General features: G+C 36.9%; 1 protein-coding gene across 1 annotated transcript in view; it reads right to left on the bottom strand.

Annotated features, from left to right (window-relative positions):
• Positions 1 to 3,106: 3,106 nt before the first annotated feature.
• The window catches only part of LOC117663101 (uncharacterized), a 34,931-nt gene continuing 19,517 nt past the window's right edge, over positions 3,107 to 18,520 (bottom strand). Inside the window, exons 5-8 of the mRNA XM_087885149.1 lie at positions 9,353 to 9,545; positions 8,082 to 8,269; positions 6,887 to 7,078; positions 3,107 to 3,426 (exon numbers count right to left, since the gene is read on the bottom strand). Coding sequence (XP_087741275.1) covers positions 3,372 to 3,426; positions 6,887 to 7,078; positions 8,082 to 8,269; positions 9,353 to 9,545 — 628 coding nt within the window. The 3' untranslated portion in view covers positions 3,107 to 3,371. The remainder of the gene's footprint in view (positions 3,427 to 6,886; positions 7,079 to 8,081; positions 8,270 to 9,352; positions 9,546 to 18,520) is intronic.

Consider the following 18,520-nt stretch of genomic DNA (forward strand, 5'->3'; position numbering starts at 1 on the left):
AACTGAAATTTCAACTAAATCTCTGCCTTACTCCCCAGCACTGTATCATGCAAACTCATACCTGTAGGTTAACTGTCACACCTGATGCTCATGATTGACATGAAATCCTGGAATAGGGCTTTCATATCTAGAATGCAAAAATCTGAATAAAATATTCTGCCTACTAATGGTGGTTTAGATTTTTGCAGTCCAGAGAGGTACCATGAAAATAGGGCCCAAAAGTATATTTCTATGGCCATTTGGAAGGGTTAAAACCAGGTATAAATGCACACATCCCCCCAAGCCTATCTATATAGCACCAGCTCTGATGAAAGAAAACACTGCCAGTTTTCTTTTCACTTCTGTAGGAAAAACAAAACCAGAAATAGGAAGGAAAGTAACAGCCTCATCCACATAAAATATATGTAGATATATATTTTTAAAATATGGTTGTATTGACTACTGTCAGTGATGTAACCTATCATGTGCTAGCAGTGCATTGTAGTGAGTAAGTAACCAAAGGAGGAGATGACATGGGTAGGCATGTATGTTGTATATGTCCAAGTTATTACTTTGGCTTATGGTCATGTGTTTAGCTTGCCCTCCTTTAAAAAGTAGTAACAACATTTCTTTCTCCAAGTATTTTGCTAGCATTTAAAACATGTAAAAATATAAAACCCCATCCCTAATGCTGACGTTCCTACTATTCTTTGGCATTAAAAAGTATACAGTAATGAATTTATGGAGTGTTTTTATTTAGTAACTATGGTGACACATTACACAACACAAAAAGTATGATCCTTTTTCTGCAACATCGGTGCTTTTCAAACATCTGACTGCTTTACTGATTTTAGTTACTAGGGAATAAAAAAAAAGTATAGAAAATTAACCATTGGAAGAAATTGGTAGACTTTGGTTCTGAATAGTGCTTGCCAAACAATACACTGGTTGCCAATTCCTCAAACAGACCTTCTTCTTCAACTCAGAATTGGTATTAGCACCTGGCAACTGTGGGGTCATAACTATAGTAGAATTCGGTATCGAAACTGACCCCGAGCTAAACTTTTGTTAAACCTAGGGCTGTGAGCAATGTCAAATGCTGATTTATTTTTGTGTAATGGATATTTTGTTGAGAACTGTAGAAAAAAAAACCCCATGTGATTTGGCATTTGTATCCCTAACCCCATCTTTGCCTTTCATTCAGCTGCTTGATCAAGTTATTTGACACTGAGCCCCATTTATTTCTCTTCTTTAAAACAAGCATTGCAGCAGAAAACTGTGGGTTCAAAGAAAAACTTAGGTGTTTAAAACTCAGAATCTGTTATCTTCTTTAGACTTAGGTTTGTGATGGAATGTTTGGTATGACTCAGAAAAGGGAGACGAGAGTGCTAAAACCATTACACATATTCTGAGTCCTGGAAAGTAGAAAGTGTGAAAAAGGAACTCAAAACAACTCCATCTGGTTTTGATAGAAATGGAGATGGGTAGGTTGACCTGGAGATATGTTACAGACTTTCAAGATTGTTGCAAAACTCTTACCACATTTAAGTATAGTTCAAAACTCCTGGTTTCCAGACTGCGCCAACCTTGACTGGCTAGCAATTATCTTCCTTTTGACCTCAGACTTGTGTTCTGGGAAATTAGTATTATTTATGATTAACTAAGCTTATTACTTTATGTATATGGATACTTTTTTTCATCTGCAACACATATTCCATTTCAAATGTGCTTGCTCATCCCAAATGACAGGGAAATGCAAATGGTGGTTGAATCTAGTGTGTTTAATTCTCTATAGTCTTATTAACTGAAGCTGTATTACTTTTCCTAAGGAGGGAAAAGAAGCTGCTGGTGCAACAGCACTCTTTTGAAATAGCAGGGTTGAATTAAAATAGTAGGATTGGGACCAACCAGGTAAACAAAGCTGATAGATGTGAAAATAACTATGAGAAAGAGTAGAATAAAAAATAATAATAGGCTGGTAGGCTGCTCATCATTTGACATAGAAAGCCGTCAGTACAGCAACTTTTCATCTGCCTACAGCAGCAGAAAATAAAAGCCACGAACAAGCCTTGATTAAAGGCCGACACATACTAGGGTGAGTGGTGGGGTGATGGGGCACATTATTGAACTATTGCCCTGTGTCAGCTGGGCATTTCCGTTTTGTACTGAAAGCAGCTCAGGCCCGAGTGTGCCTTGGGCCTGGGCTTTCTCTTCCCCACCAGACTCTGCTGAAGGCTTCCAGCACAATAGGGCTTAGTCATACTATTTGTCAGCCTGACTTGGCAGACAGGATCTTTAACTTTTGGCCTCTTTAGGAAGCAAATTCCTGATATGCTGCCTCTGAGGTGGAGTTTCCTGTAGGTGGGGAAACAAGGCTCTTGCGAAATGAGGAGAGTTGAAGTATGACTTGCTGGAGGCAATGAGCTCTAACACGTAGGTGAAGTCATATTGACAGTAGACGCTGGGAAAACCAGAGAAGAGTGGTTTTGATCAGCTAGTTGTCGTCACTGTACAATTCAACCCTCTACTGTTTTTATTTGAAAATATGCTTATTAAGGTTTAAGTCCCACTGATTCAATAAGACTTATTTCCAGGCGATTGTGCATAGGATTGCCATTAATTGATTTTTCAGAAGGATTTCACCATCAGTTAGAAAAATGCTCCTTTTATCAGTGCCTGTAGCCAGATACAAGAAACAGTAATCAATAATCCTGGGAAGACTCAAAAGATACAAACGTGACTACTTCATTTGTCCTTCCTTGAGTTCTCTATCTGGAGGCAAAAGAAACTGATTAAAAGAAGTCTGATAATAAGACATTTGTTGCAGCTACAGCAAACTGAGCATATGAACGTTACTATGTCATGACTTTTATCCTTAGAGATTTGATTACAATCTTTGATTATTCTCCCCACTGGATGAGATTTATGTGGTTATAATCCTAAATTATCAGGAAGATGACTATTCCTGCTAAAGGGGGAGGGGGGAGGGGCCCCCAAAAGACACATTCCTTAGCTCAGCAAAAATCCAGTACCTTTTCCTGTAAAACCAGTTGTCAAGAGCTCTGTGTGACAAACTTTCCATCTGGGCTTCTGGATCCTTAACATTCATGAATTACGGCGAAACACATGTTTTATAATGGTTTTTATTTATTGGTTGTTTTATAATATGAAGCTGATTCATATAAACTATTTTTAAAGTATCTTGGACTCTCTGTTGAAGAGTAAAGTATCAGCTAAACAAACTAATAAAAATATCAGTTAAATAAATTAATAAAAAATATCAGAAAAATATAAATGAATCAGGTCTACAATAAATACTGTATATTGTTATTCAACCCCTTATATAACATATTGTTTTAACATATTGAAACAAATTGTGATTATTGTCTAATTTACAAATGCTTAAAATTATATCCAGATATTTTCCATCTGGGAATATTCTGAATCCTGCAAAAGAAGAGAGAACATGAGTTTATATATAAGACAAAATAATTTCATAAATATATGTTGCGTATTTTTAAAGCAGTAATTATATGATTTTGCTTTCAGAATATTGTCATTTTGAAGCTGTTTACTATGCACAGGTATAAAGATATAAAATAGATTATAGTTGAACAAAGAACGTTTAACCATTTTTAAAATTAATTTTAGAACAGAACTATATTTTTCAAAGTTTCAAAATAGCAATTTAAATCTGCGACTGCATGCTGTGAGTTGTTAATACTTTTTCTGCTTTCTCCTTGTCCCATTGCAACCTATGTTTCAATTATATAATGTGTTAAAAAGAGATGTATTGCTAAGTGTGAGCAACACATCCCCGGTCAAAACATTAAGAGAGTTATGTTCGTTGGGAGACTCACAAAATTGCTCTAAGGGCTGTCCCCAGCTGTTTGTGTGCATGCGTACAAACATAGTACTTTGCTTCACTAAGAATCCCAGCAGAAGTTATGTCCGTGGATGAGCTTTCAGATATGATAGTCTAGGAAGCAAAGGTACCTACAGGATCTGATGCTTCTGTCAAGAAATGAAAACAGTGTTGCACCATCACGATACCGTTTCTGTCCCCATTATATTGTATGTCTGATGCGACAATGCAGATACAAGCTTGCATCATGATGGCACAGCATTGTTTTCATCATTGCACCTTTCATGCACACTCCAGATGCTTCTATATAATGTAACTAAATGGTGCTCCATCACTGGAGGCTTTTAAGAAGAGATTGGACGGCCATTTGTCTGCAATGGTAGGGTCTCCAGCTTGAGCAGGGAGTTGGATTAGAAGACCTGTTAGGTCCTTTCCAACTCTGTTCTGTTATTCAGTTGAAATAAGAAAACTATGATGAACTTTTCAAAAACTGATGTAAGTTTCTCCTATTCAATAGTGACATCTACAGGCTACTATGCACAGAACTGCAGCTAATTTTATTTTGTTCCATATTAGGGTCATGCCTATCCAGTATTCCCAACTACTAACAGATACTATCTATGCCTCATGTATTTATACATATGAGTTGTTTTGACTGCCTGGGCAAATTGCAAGAGGTAGATGAGGGGTAGAGGCTTTACAATCTTCTCACCTAACTTGTTAGTTAAGTGAATCTCTGTGTTTAAGAGACAAGGGGAATCTTCCTTCGTTCCTTCCTTCAAGAGATGGAAGAACAAGTGAGGCTTTTCTGACCTCACATCTTTCATTTTTAAGAAGCTGGCATGCAGATCAATAGTTCCCTTGTGCTTCATCCTACTCTCCTCCTATGCCCCATCCACCAACCAACCAGATTTTTTGGGGGGTGGGGTTACCATAGAATTACAGGGCGAGAGAGAGGGGGGGGACCTGTCAGTCAAGGATGAACTTCACATGGAGACAGAATTATCAATCAGGATGAAACTCCCTTAATACTACGATAACTAGCAAATAGAAAGGTTACTGACAGGTCTATTTTGTATAATATAAATATCTAATCTTTCTTGAAGTTCAATCCAAGAAGCAGGGTCTGGCAAGAGGACAGGAGAGCAGTATTCCTATAAATAATAAGTGTAAAAAAGATTAATTTCAATCTTTGAGTTGATTGATAATAGGACAGTTAGTCAATTCACAACTCTCAGAAGTGGGCCCAAGAGGCAGAAATCTGGGGGAAGGTTCAGGGCTATTTCAGGCTTTTCTTGCTCTTGTTTGCAGCTGGTTTATCTCCAGTTACTGTAAAAGTAACCTTGAGGAACAGGAAGAAGAGACACAGCCAAGACAACAGTGAGATTTTTTAAAAAATGAGTTTAAAACAGAAATGTAATTTGAAAAAAAATCTCTTAGATTTGACTTTCCCTAGTTCTCACAAAGAAAAAGAGAGAGTGGGGACATATATTCAGACCAGAAACATTCTTTTATTGTAATCATATAATAAAAGTAATATTAGTATTCATAACCTTGCTTTCTAGTGTAGTCTAAAGCTAATAGTGCATTCCTACCCTCCATCAACCTGTCAGCAAGGATTTTATTTGTTTGTTTTTGGCTCAAGTATGCCAATCTCTTAGAAATCCAATGTTTGTTTGGAAAGCAATATCAGAAGATCAATATTTAGATATCAATATAATACTGAAAAGACTATGCAAACTAATTGCCCTGTCTAGTTCATAGCCCAGGTCAAAATGGCCATTGATGGCAGCTCCCAATGACTTAAGGAAGGAATATGTATCTGTAGCAAACTTAAATGGCCAGTTAGAGCTGGACATAGCCATGATCTGACTGTGTCATTAGCCTCATCGTTGGGGCACTGTAGATTGTATGATAAGATTTACATTAGAAGAGATGAAACATTACATTAACATCAGCTCTCTCTGTAATGTTCTGGGGATGAAATGTATGCATTTATTCATCTTAGATATAAATCTGATCTTTCGTTTGAGAGCTCACAGCAGCATTCAGAATATCCCTCCTGTTTATTTCCACAAAAGCAGCCTTGTGGGGTAAGAGAGAGAGATGGAGGTCCTGTCATGAGATGGTGTGCTTTAAGACTTGTTGAAAGCTGCCTCATGCAATGCCAGGTAGGAGGCGACGATGAGCTAGTGACATGGAGACTCCATAAAATTCCATGATTGGAGCAGGAAGAGCTGCTTCATTTCTTCATCTCAAAGCAACTGGGATCCTTGACAGAAAGGAGGCAGTATTTGACTAAAGTAAGAATGTGGGGAGAGTGGCAAGCAGTCAAAATGATCTTGCTATGGGGCCTTAGATCTGGATAAAGAGCCAACAGAACAACTAAGGGCTAGGTTGTCCTTCTCAGCCAGGGTCATAATCATTGACAGAGGTAAGCCATTTTTGGATGGCCATGGGCCAACATTTGAGAGGATGCAATGGGCATGGCAATGGGAAAAATTTCCATCATACATATGAAAATGCTATCTTCCTCCCCCCCCCCCCCCCCAATTTTATGGTATACTTGTTTGCTGTCATTCATTAATTTTCTATGTGCTGGCTGTTTTAGAATGGTGGGAAACTATTTCACTCATTTTGTTGCTTACGTTTGGTGGTGGGCATACAAAAAACATGCGTAGAGTCAATGGTTGCCTACCCATATGCCATAGAGATACCCTGGATATATCTATGAAGAGAGTTAGGTAAGGAGAGGGGTCATCTTCTCATCTTTAAAACAACTATCTAAAATAGAGGCAGGAGGGGAAAGCATCATTATTCAAGAACTGGCTGCTAGAAAAGGTGACAGCCCGAGGTATCTATGGAAGCAAAAAAAGTTCTGAAAATGATAATGGCAGAAGCATCACATCAGATAAATTGCTGAGGCTGCTGTGGATTGATGTTCTTTAATCAGTGTGAAAAAAAATCACAAAATATTGCATTAAATCTTCATCACTTATATCAGCTGTCATCACAGAGATTCCTTAATGCAAGGCCACTTACCGAGTCTCCATATATCGAAGGGGCTTCCCCCTCACAGAGGAAATGTCTAATTCCAAAAATCTAGGAATATCTGGAAAGCCAGAGGTCTCAGACCACAGAAAAGACACAGGTGCTTTGGGTCCAAGGGGAAAACTCAATTCTGTGATATCGGTCTTCCACAGTGATTCTATTTGCTCGCTGCTTGGCTTTCTTCTGTAGAGAAAATACAATTATAATGCAAATGGAAAAATATTGGAGTAATCTATTTAATACAGTTTAATAAAATGATGTACAAATTCTTATATATTTAACATGAGATAATAGCTCTGCAGAGAATAAAAAACAATTAACAGAGAAATTGACATGGTTTGTTTAGCTATGGCGTGATGAATAAGATAAAATTAAGTGGATGTACACAATATAATAAACCATGAGCCATGAACTATGTTTCTCAAAATACAATGGCTGGATTCACACAACACTATTAGCCAAAATCAAACCAACCAGATTATGTTTTAGCGTAATAAGTGATGCTTCATTGGCTCTCAACTGTCCACTCCCAGCAATTAGACTATTAGTACTATACTATAGGCATTTCTCTATAAGATGTATTTTGGGCATTAATTATTTCAAACAATACAGTGACTAAAAAAAGGTACATTATATTCTTAAAAGTTATGGGAATAATTTTGGAGCACCCTCTTCAACTTAGTCTCATCAGAAAAATTCACTATTAATTTTTCAAAGACTATGAAAAAGTTAACACTTCCGTTTTATAAAGAGCTTCAGAAAATAATACAGCTGTGCAATGCTTCAGATGCAAAGATATTTTAGAGCTTGCAAGAGCACAAATGTAGCATCCATCTACATCACAGCACTTGTGATTTTCCAGATTTGCATGCAATCCTCAGAAAAGACACAGATGCTTTAAAGTGTTGCAAGCAGGTGATACATTCATGCTTCAAAGCATGTTTGGGACATCAAATCATAGTTTTGTTACTGATTCAACTATATTTTAATGATTTATGGGGTTTGATGAAAATGGTATTGATGTTATTGCCATGAACAATCTTGATGGTTGCGTTTGATATTGTGCTTGAATATAACTTTAAAAATAATTTCCTACAGGGAATTTAGGTTATCTGATGTGAGGAATATAACTAAACGATTTGCCCCATTGTAGCCTTCCCTCCCTGTGGTTTTTTTTTAGCCATACCTGACCATAGCTGTTACTGTGAAATCTTGGGATTTCTTCACCCTAATCAGGGGGCTTTTGTAAACCTTAGTCTTCAAGAAGTCTGGTCTAATGTGAGGCATGTGGAAGGTCTCCTTCTTTGTGATATCTTCTGCTTTAACTATCAATAGGCATGGATTGCTGAGGTGGAGTTGGGCACTCGAATGGAGCTATAACAAGGACAGAAAGAAAGAATTTATTGCACCTCACTATGGATTATTAATTGTCTATTATTTCGATTCATCCATACCATCATTTTGAAAAGTTGGATCTGAATCAGATTGTTGGTTTGGACTCCTAACTGGCTAAATCAAACACAAATCAAGAAAGTATACTTTTCTCTGTAAAAATACTTGTCTATGAATTAATTCTAGCATTGGGATTAACATCCCCATCATGAACATCAGATTCCTATCTTCATTTATATTGCAAAATAGAACTTATTGACTGGATTCATACATCATACTAAATCATTATCTGTTCTTTAACCATTTTAATCAGCAACAATTAACTAGGGTTACATGCAATACACAATAACACATTGGGGCTTAATAAGCTATATGAACATCATGTGAGTTTAAGCTACTATAAACAAGTTTCTTTATTCTCTAAACTTTTCCCAATGTAGAATGATTGTGAATCATGACATCAAAGTATTCCAATTTGGCAATCTCCGAACAAATTGGCAACCTCCAAACATATTATGGTATTTGTAATAATAGTAAGTCTAAAAAGATATTAGAAAGAAATAGACAGCAGTAAAGGATTTTTAAAAGCCATTGCTTGTATCTGCACTTTGTATACATTACTTTTCTGCATGCATAAAACATGTCTGTGCATACATACACATAGGCAATTATAAAAATATAGATATGATAGAAGAACCATAAATAGGAAGGAAAATGGTTGGCCATAACTTTCCTGGAAGAGAAAGGTGGAAGGGCACAGCTGCAGGGGAATTGTCCAATGGAAGGATGTGGCAATCTGCAGTCCAGTCTGACCTTGCAAGCTGCTGCCAAAGTACCTCACTCCTGAGAGGATTTTCATAAACTCCTTTGAGCCAAGCCAGGATGAACACAGGGCAGGAACAGTGTAAGCACTAAGTGCAGATATGACAAGTGTCTCAAAATATCAGAGGATGGGGAATTCGATGAGTGCTTATGAGCTCTCCAGAGCTGTGGAAAAGCAGTGGATTATTAGCCTAGGTAATACTTCTGAGGCTTTATACTGTCAATTCATACTTGTAGGCTTACCTGGGCAAACAGATCAACCATTTTTGTAAGGCAGTACTGGCGCTGCTTCTCTACAATATTCTGCTTAACTTTCCAGTTGTCCAGAAGCTTTTTCTGATAAGCATCCACCTTGTCCACCATCTTGTACAAACTCTGCATTTTGGCACCATCATTTGCTTCTCTGGCAGCGTCTAACTGAAGAATTAAGCTATGTCTGTGAATTAGGAGTAGTGAGAATAAAGTAGGTACATATTTCTTCATTGCAAGTAGTTTAGACCTAATGCTTTAATAACTTGAACCAAATTTAATACAATAAATAATTCTTCTTTCTCAGAATTTCAATTATATGTATCTCAGCTGCTCAATATTGCTGTTTAATATTTCAGTGTTAGACCAATAACAATAATATGTTTCTTCCAAGTATCAATATCTAACTTTATAATTGTTTACAGTTTAGGAAAGTGAAGCCCTACCCAGTGGTAATGGGGTCTTTGTGTGTAGGGGCCGTGGGTGTGTCACGCTGATGAAAGCAGTGCTATCTTGTCACCAGGGGTGGGTTCTAAATTTTTTTGCTACCGGTTCTGTGGGCATGGCTTATTTCGTAGGCGTGGCTTGGTGGGGGGTAATGTGACTGGGTGGGCATGACCAACCTTTTTTTTTTTTTTTTACTTTGAAAAGCATTTTTTCTACAACCTTAAGAGATTGCAGAAAAAAATGCTTTTAGAAGCCTTTGACTATCAGGCAACTCAGCTGGGATCGCCAGAGGCTTTTAAAGGCATTTTTTTTCCTACAGCCTCTTCGGCCAAAGTGGTTGTAGAAAAAATGCTTTTAAAAGTAAAAAAAAAAAGAGCCTCTGATGAAGTGGGCGGGGTAAGCGAGCGGCTAACGGGCCAGGGACCGGTTTGGGGGCGTGGCCAGCCAATGTTATTACCGGTTCTCCGAACTACTAAAATTGTTTACTACCGGTTCTTGCGAACCAGTGCGAACGGGGAGCAACCCACCACTGCTTGTCACCAGTCCTGCCCCTTTCCTATATGTATTGGAGAAGAATCCTACAGATGCCACTGGCCTAGTCTGCTAAAATAATATATAAAATCTCTAACATATTGCTTTATAACAACTGCTGTGAGTTTTTCTTTCTTTTTTATTCTTTTCTGGAAATAGGAAGAAAAAGTGGGTAGTCCATTTATATTATATTTATATTATAGTACTATATTATAGTACTTAAATAGTAAAAGAAACTGTAGACCTTTACAAATTCCAGCAACAGAAGTCAGAATGGGAGGAAGTTAACATGTAAAGTAAGGTGACCAGATTTTAACATTGGTAAAGAGGGACATTGTGGGCGTGGCTTATTTTGTGGGCGTGGCTAGCTGGTCATGTGACCGGGTGGCCATGGCTATGTTTATAGGGTAAGGTGAACAGATTTTAACATTGGTAAGGACACCATTGTGGGTGTGGCTTATTGTGTGGGTGTGGCTTATTGTGTGGGCATGGCTACCTGGTCATGTGACCGGGTGGCCATGGCTATGTGTATAGGGACTACTCAGAGGGCTGAAAAGTCATTTCTGACAGGTCCTCACACTTTTGACTGGTCCTCACACTTATGACCATCCTCACATTTATTTATTTATTTATTTATTTATTTATTTATTTATTTATTATATTTCTATACCGCCTTTCTCCCGTAGGACTCAAGGCGGTGTACAGTCAAGAAAAATATAGACACACAAACATCATAAAATTGCTAAATTTATAAAATTTATGCCCGTGCAGCATTCTTAACAACCATGTCACTCATTTCACAACTGCTTCTCTTCAACAAGGTGACAAGATAGGGCAAAAATGTAAAATGTGAGGACAGTCGTAAGTTCGAGGACTGGTCAAAAGTGTGAGGACCAGTCAAAAATAACTTTTTCAGCCCTCTGAGTAGTCCATATGCACAAAAGGACTAACCAGAGGGCTGAAAAAAGTCATTTCTGACAGGTCCTTGCACTTTTGACTGGTCCTCACACTTATGACCATCCTCACATTTATGCCCGTGCAGCATTCTTAACAACCATGTCACTCATTTCACAACTGCTTCTCTTCAACATGGTGACAAGATAGGGCAAAAATGTAAAATGTGAGGACAGTCGTAAGTTCGAGGACTGGTCAAAAGTGTGAGGACCAGTCAAAAATAACTTTTTCAGCCCTCTGAGTAGTCCATATGCACAAAAGGACTAACCAGAGAGCTGAAAAAAGTCATTTCTGACAGGTCCTCGCACTTTTGACTGGTCCTCACACTTGTGACCATCCTCACATTTATGCCCATGCAGCATTCTTAACAACCATGTCACTCATTTCACAACTGCTTCTCTTCACCATGATGACAAGATAGGGCAAAAATGTAAAATGTGAGGACAGTCATAAGTTCGAGGACTGGTCAAAAGTGTGAGGACCAGTCAAAAATAACTTTTTCAGCCCTCTGAGTAGTCCATATGCATTAAAGGATTACAGCAATAGAGAGGGATGAAGGAATGGAAATTAGAGTAGGAGTGAGGGTAAGAGAGGGAGGAAGAGAGGAGGAGAAGGAGAAAGAAAGAGGAAGTAGGGAGGAGAAAAAGAGGGTGGGGGAAAGAGAAAGTAAGAAGGAAAGAAAAGAGAGAGGTGGTAGGTTTGAGGAGAAAGATTGCTGTACAATAAAAAAGATGAAAGGGAAGAAAGCCAACCCCAAGCAAATATAAAGATATTAAGATAAAGAATGAATTGTTAAACTTTAGAGAATAAAAGAGAACAAATATGAATATATAGCAATAATTAGAAACACACATACAAACATACAATGTATTTTCTTTGAACAGAATATTTGGCTGGTTCACAAATTTAAACAGCGTTTAGTCATTTCAATTAAATTTACAATTTCTATATTTCCTTTTTGCCATATTTATTCCTCATCTATTTTTTAAAAAAACCAATATTGCCCTTCATCCTCATCTCTAATCTTAATCAAATTCAATTTTTCCCTTCTATTCTATATTATACCCCTTCCCATTGTCATCTATTTTTATATCCATCCTCACATTGTTTAATTATGTAATTATGTAATACAGTTGTTTAATACAAATTCAACATTTTAATATAAATCAATTAGTTATAAAACTATCTTTTTTGTATATTAATGAATATGAACATGAATATTCCAATTATTTCCATGCAATCCAATTTCTTACAAATCAATTGATTATATTTACCAATAATAATAAACCAAATAATTTCCCCCATATATTCCTCTGAACCACAACTTAACCATTTCTGCTTTCAACACAATATACAATTAATAGTATCTCAATTATTACAATTCCCTAGTTAAATACAGCTTTTTTTTCTTTTGTGTTTTAAAATCTTGAACTCTCCTCCTAAATTTCCCATTGTTTGCAGTTTTTCACCTACCTTTTTTGGGGAGGAAAAATAAAAATAAAAATAAATCTCTCTCTGCCTCATTTTGTCACGTTGCACCAAAGATCCTGGTTTCGGTTTCGGTTTCGGAGCTTAGCTAGGGGAAAAAAAACTGCTTCAGGAACTCTTTATACTGATTGCCTGTAGGGTGGCCCTTTGAAGCCCCGGGCAAGAGTTTAAACAGTTTTTTTTTCTTCTAGCCATCAGCTGGGGCTCAAGAGGCAGAATGAAAAATCGGGACTTTTTTGAAACGCCGCGGGACGCGGGACAAATTGCTAAAAATCGGGACTGTCCCGCCAAAAGCGGGACGTCTGGTCACCTTAATGTAAAGTAAAATTCCACTGAGATAAATAGATTTCTAAATAAGTATGCTTGGGGTCAGAGTATGATACTGGTTCTTTTCCCCATTGAGAAATAGTTTTTTGTTCTTAAAAATTTCAAACACTGTAATTTAAAAATTAAGTATCACACATGTAGTAAAAAAAGTTTTTAAAAACAAAACCAAAAATTAATCTAAGAATCTTCTCTCTTTGAAGATGTTTCACTTCCCATCCAAGAAGCTTCAGAAAATCCAGTCGCCTCTTGAAAAAGTACTTTTGGGATAATTAATCAAAGAGTAAGCAATGCCCAATTCTACTTTTTCATTAACATATTTGCATTTGAAAACAAATGGTAGAGGAACGTATTTGTTGTGGTTGTTGGAAAGGAAGGCTTAAAAATCAGTCATGAAGATCATGGAAAACCTAATTTTCGGGGGGGGGAGAAGTATAGAAAGAATAGCTTTCTCTAAGAAAAAACTGGTGTTAGTTTATGCATAGTCATATGTAAATTTAAAACAATCCCCAAGTTTTTGCCTCATGTAGAATTTTGCTAATTACTCCCTATTGTTTTCATTTAGCATCTACAGAAATTATGATAGTTAGAAATATCTGTAGCTTTTCAGAAGTTTGGCTGCTAATGTAGGAGCAATTAACTGAGAAAAGCAAAAATAACTAGGAATTTTTATCTGGAGTTGCCTGAAATTAAAATGCAGTTACTGCTTTTGTGAAATTTTGTATTAACACTTATATTACCTGCTTTAGATGTCTTCCTGCTTTCAATATTTTAAATTTTTTTATATATATATATATATACACGCACCAAACAGAATTCAAAAATGCTAACAATTTAGGATACTACAAGAAAGAAACAATTTTCAGACTAATACATATACATGGGCAGGCAGAATGAAACTGGCCAATATTTACTTAGCAACCAGCAATGCATCATTCATAACTTAGTTACCAAACCAATCATATGAGCCGAGGTGGCGCAATGGTTAGAGTGCAGTATTGCAGGCTACTTCTGCTGCCTGCCAGCTGCCTGCAATTTGGCAGTTCGAATCTCACCAGGCTCAAGGTTGACTCAGCCTTCCAGCCTTCCGAGATGGGTAAAATGAGGACCCAGATTGTTGGGGGCAATATGCTGACTCTCTAAACCACTTAGAGAGGGCTGTAAAGCACTGTGAAGTGGTATATAAGTCTAAGTGTTATTGTTGTTGTTTTTATTAATATTATTATTAATATTAGTATTTATTCAGTATATTCTTTTTGATAAATAGAATGTATTCTCTGCATTGCAATCTCAAAAGAATTAAAGTATTGCAGAACTATTTGATAACAGAATTGGTGAGGAGTAAAGCATTGAATAATCTCCATGACTTTCAAAGTCTCCCTTTCTCCAAAGTAAGAAAGGTATAGCTTTTCAAACTATAGATATGTTTTAAAAAAATTTATTGTTTTATTCATAAATATTTTTGAATACAGTGTATTGTCAGGGCATAGATATTTTTTGTTCCCTCGTTTAAAGTAATTAAGAGGCACAATAACAAATCCAGCTGATGTAACTGAGGTGCTTGATGCCAGGATAGAAAGGGTTTGGATCTACTTTGTCCTGTTTCCAGAACACTTCATTTTAGTGTCTAATGCTAGGGGAACATAACATAACTGAAAACAGTTGAAGCCTATCAACAAGTGAAGCCTATCAAGGTTTTTGCAAATTATGAATAGGGCCCTCCACTATATAAATACAAATTATAAATACATGCAGTACTTAACAGAAAGAGAAAACTGAAAATAGTTACACCCTACATTATTTCAACATTTAGACTTTGCTCTCTGATGAATAGTAAACAAAAAGTTGAAACTAGAAACCGCACCTTTTAAAACAAAAACCCAGCAATACCTTCATATAGTTACAACTGGGATTTAGTAAATGCAACGCATGTTTACGGTATACACAGGATTGTTCTCCACTATTTATGGCATACATACAAACCTCTCCTATTGTACATTCATTGATATTTAATGAGTAATATCTTCTTTGAAAATGGTGTTCGCAAAACTTCTTATTTGTGTTCTTTTTTTGATGTTTTCTATGTTTTCTTCAAGAATAATATTAATTAAGAAATAATATTAAGAAATAATATTTTCTTCAAGAATAATATTAAAACCAAAAACTTGTAATATTTTCCCAAAGTCTGGGAGATTTATAAAATGGACCTTTCTATTCTTTGTAGTTTGAACCACACTTTCTGCTTGTCTAATAAATTGTAAAAATTATAGACTGCTTGTCATATGAGTAGTTTTCCATTGTGTTTATAAATTGCTCAGGATATCTCCATCTTGTTATTATTCTTTAAAGTAACTAATGGCAGTGTATAAAACTGAGGCCTGTAAATATCAAATATTTGGAAAATAGTGTAAAACTGCTAAGTCTTTTATGACCTTCAAGTTTGCAAATATCAGGCTTTCTAGAGTTTCTCTGGCATTGATAAAATTTCTTTTCATTGAGAATATTTATTCTAGCAAAACTCCTAGCTTATTTGCAAATGCTAGGAAATCATTGCCATCAAATAGTCTTGCATGACCTCCACATTTTATGATGTCTAAATGGCTGTAGGTGAAACAAGGATTAATTAATTCCTATAATATTATAAAGCTTCCTTTTAAAAAACTAACAAACAAACAAAGAATGGTTGCATGTAATAGCCAACTATTTACTGTTCATGTTTTGAGATAGGCAGTACTGCTTCATTAATTTCAATGGCATCTAAATCAACTATAAGTGTTTTACCTGGATAACATTTTGTATATATAGGTTTTAACTCATCATCTGGAGAAGAATTCTGACAACTCATAGGAACCCAGTCCAAATATTTGCGATTTATCTGGAAATGAATAATTTATGACTTATATTTAGATTGGAAGGATTCCTGTTCAAAAATATCTTTTCAAAATATATGCACGCTCACACTGCTGTAAAACACTCCATCTAAATTTGGACAAATTTTTTGGGCATATGTGGATCTATGAGTTGTACTGGAACAATAAGCCACTGGCTTCAATAATCTATCATGATCTTGAAACAATGTTCCACCTGTTGCAGGGCAGCGTCAGTATTCAATCAGTATGTCACTATGTCTTCAGCTATAGCCTACAGGGAGATTTATTCCTAAAATAATTTCCATCTTCTGTGGAATGTTCCATGTAGGTGTCATATTTGTTCAGTTTTAGAACTGCAGCGTTACCAGCTTTTTAGTTAGTTTTTGCTCATAGTCATCCGTGAGTAAGCTATGAAGGGGGATTGTCTACAGACACCAGAATGCTTTCCAGGTGTGAGATAAACAAAGACATTTTCCTTTTGAATGATTTGGAATTAGCAGATTTCACACACACAAAAAAGTGATTATATATTAAATGCCATTAAGAGCTATCCTTTTGTATATTTTCCCTATGTCATGGATAAGTTTTTAAAAGGTAAAGGAGTTCCTGTGGGTTTTACTCCCCCAGTCGTAGTCAGCTTTAGGGGGCGGTGCTCATCTCTGTTTCAAGGCCATTGAGCCTGAAGACATTTCTGTAGTCATGTGACCAGCATGATGTCATAGAGCACTGTTACTGTCCTACAGAAGGGATACCTATTTATCTACTCATTTGCATGCTTTTGAACTGCTAGTTTGGCAGGAGCTGGGGCAAAGATGGGGGCTCACCCTGTTACACAGTGCTTGGATCTCGAACCTGGGATTTCCAACAAGCCAATAAGCCAACAAGCCCAGTGTCTTAACTGCTGAGCCATCAGCTGCCCTGGATAGAGTTAACCAACTAAAAAATTAACTATATCACTATACAATCTGTATATGTGTTTTTACATTTAATTATTAAAGTATTTTATTTTTTAATTGTTTTATCTTATTCTTCTTACCTTTTGATTCTTTTATTTTGTTTTGTTCTGTCTTATTTGGGAATGTGATTTAGTCCCTGTCTACTATATAAAGAAAATTATATCGTATTTCACTACTGTACAGAGTCAGTTTTGCTTTTCTGTGTATACACCATTACGCAAGGCTACAAGATTTTCATGTGCTCTCCTGGGGATGGGAGCAGGTGAGCAGGGTCCTTCTCTCTTTGATTAGATCTTGAGGTTGAAGCAGTTTCATATATGGCTGCGCAGATATTAGTATTTTCTCAAATAGTGTAAGTACCTGAGTCTCTTATCTGCTTAATTTAGAGAAGAAGATAGAAATGGATTGCAGACTAAACCATTCTGTAGTTAAAACAAAAGTTGGTTGTTATTTGATTGACTAAGTGATTAACTGACATAACCTCTAGAATGGCACTAAGAGCAATTAGCAATTTACCTTCTGAGACATCTCTTTCTGGTTTAAACATCAATTTGTAATTTTTTATGCTTGTCATGACCCATACTGAGAGTGTCAGGCCTGAAAGCCATCTTTTGCATTGGATCTTCAGGCCTGCCACATTTAGTGCTGTGGGAAACTGGGAGGGGGGGTTATATGGAGCAGGGGAGATATATAGTCATAATAACATTCCTTTCTCCGAGAGTCAAAGACAACTTGCCCTGCACCTGGTGTGGTGCGACTGGGAGGCATCTCCAATTGGGACGGTGCATTGATTGGACCATGTGTGATGGACGTGTCAGTGCTGGGCAGGGACTTGGACTTTTCTTTGGGTGGGGAAACCCTGGAAGCTTTCAGATTCGGGTTTTCCCAGATGTGCCAATATGATCTCTCTAATAAAATGGATGACAGAGAACGAGGTGGCTGGATGGAGTCACTGAAACAGTAGGTGTGAGCTTAAAGAGGATAGTAGAGGACAGGAAGGCCTGGAGGAACGTTGTCCATGGGGTCATGATGAGTCGGACACGACTTCGCAACTAACAACAACAACAACAACAACAATAAAATGGAACTTTGAGGAACTTCTAGCCTCAGATTCTTTCTTTGGGGGTGTTACTTGGAACCCTGAAAAGAGAATTCATTTTCAGAAGCTAAGTACAGCCTTAGACTTAGAGAGACTGATGGGGACCAGGAGTTGGGGCCTAGTAGGGCAAACTGAGTGATTCAGACATTTGTGGCTCAAGATTCCAGCTAGGATTCTAAAATCTACAATAGTGGTTCAAGACCCAATTGCCTGAGACACACAGACATGAAAGACTGTAAAGAAAATCTTGCAGAATATTGGGAAATTACTGTTATTCCTGAGGAATCTGGCATTTTCTGTTGAACAAATTCAGTTTATTTGGTTTCAGGAAAATTCTATATTTGGAGCTGACCCAATACAGTACTAAAAGCAATTCTTGTGTGGTCTTACAACCACTTGCTGGAAGCCATGCCCCATTTTCCACGATTAACTAGATCTTACCCTTTCCAGACTTCTCTTGTAGTAACCCAGACTGTGAACAGTTAATCCGAAG

Source organism: Pantherophis guttatus, chromosome 2 (genome assembly GCF_059756535.1).
Source record: "Pantherophis guttatus breed Tessera chromosome 2, ASM5975653v1, whole genome shotgun sequence".
In the NCBI taxonomy this organism is placed as follows: domain Eukaryota; kingdom Metazoa; phylum Chordata; class Lepidosauria; order Squamata; family Colubridae; genus Pantherophis; species Pantherophis guttatus.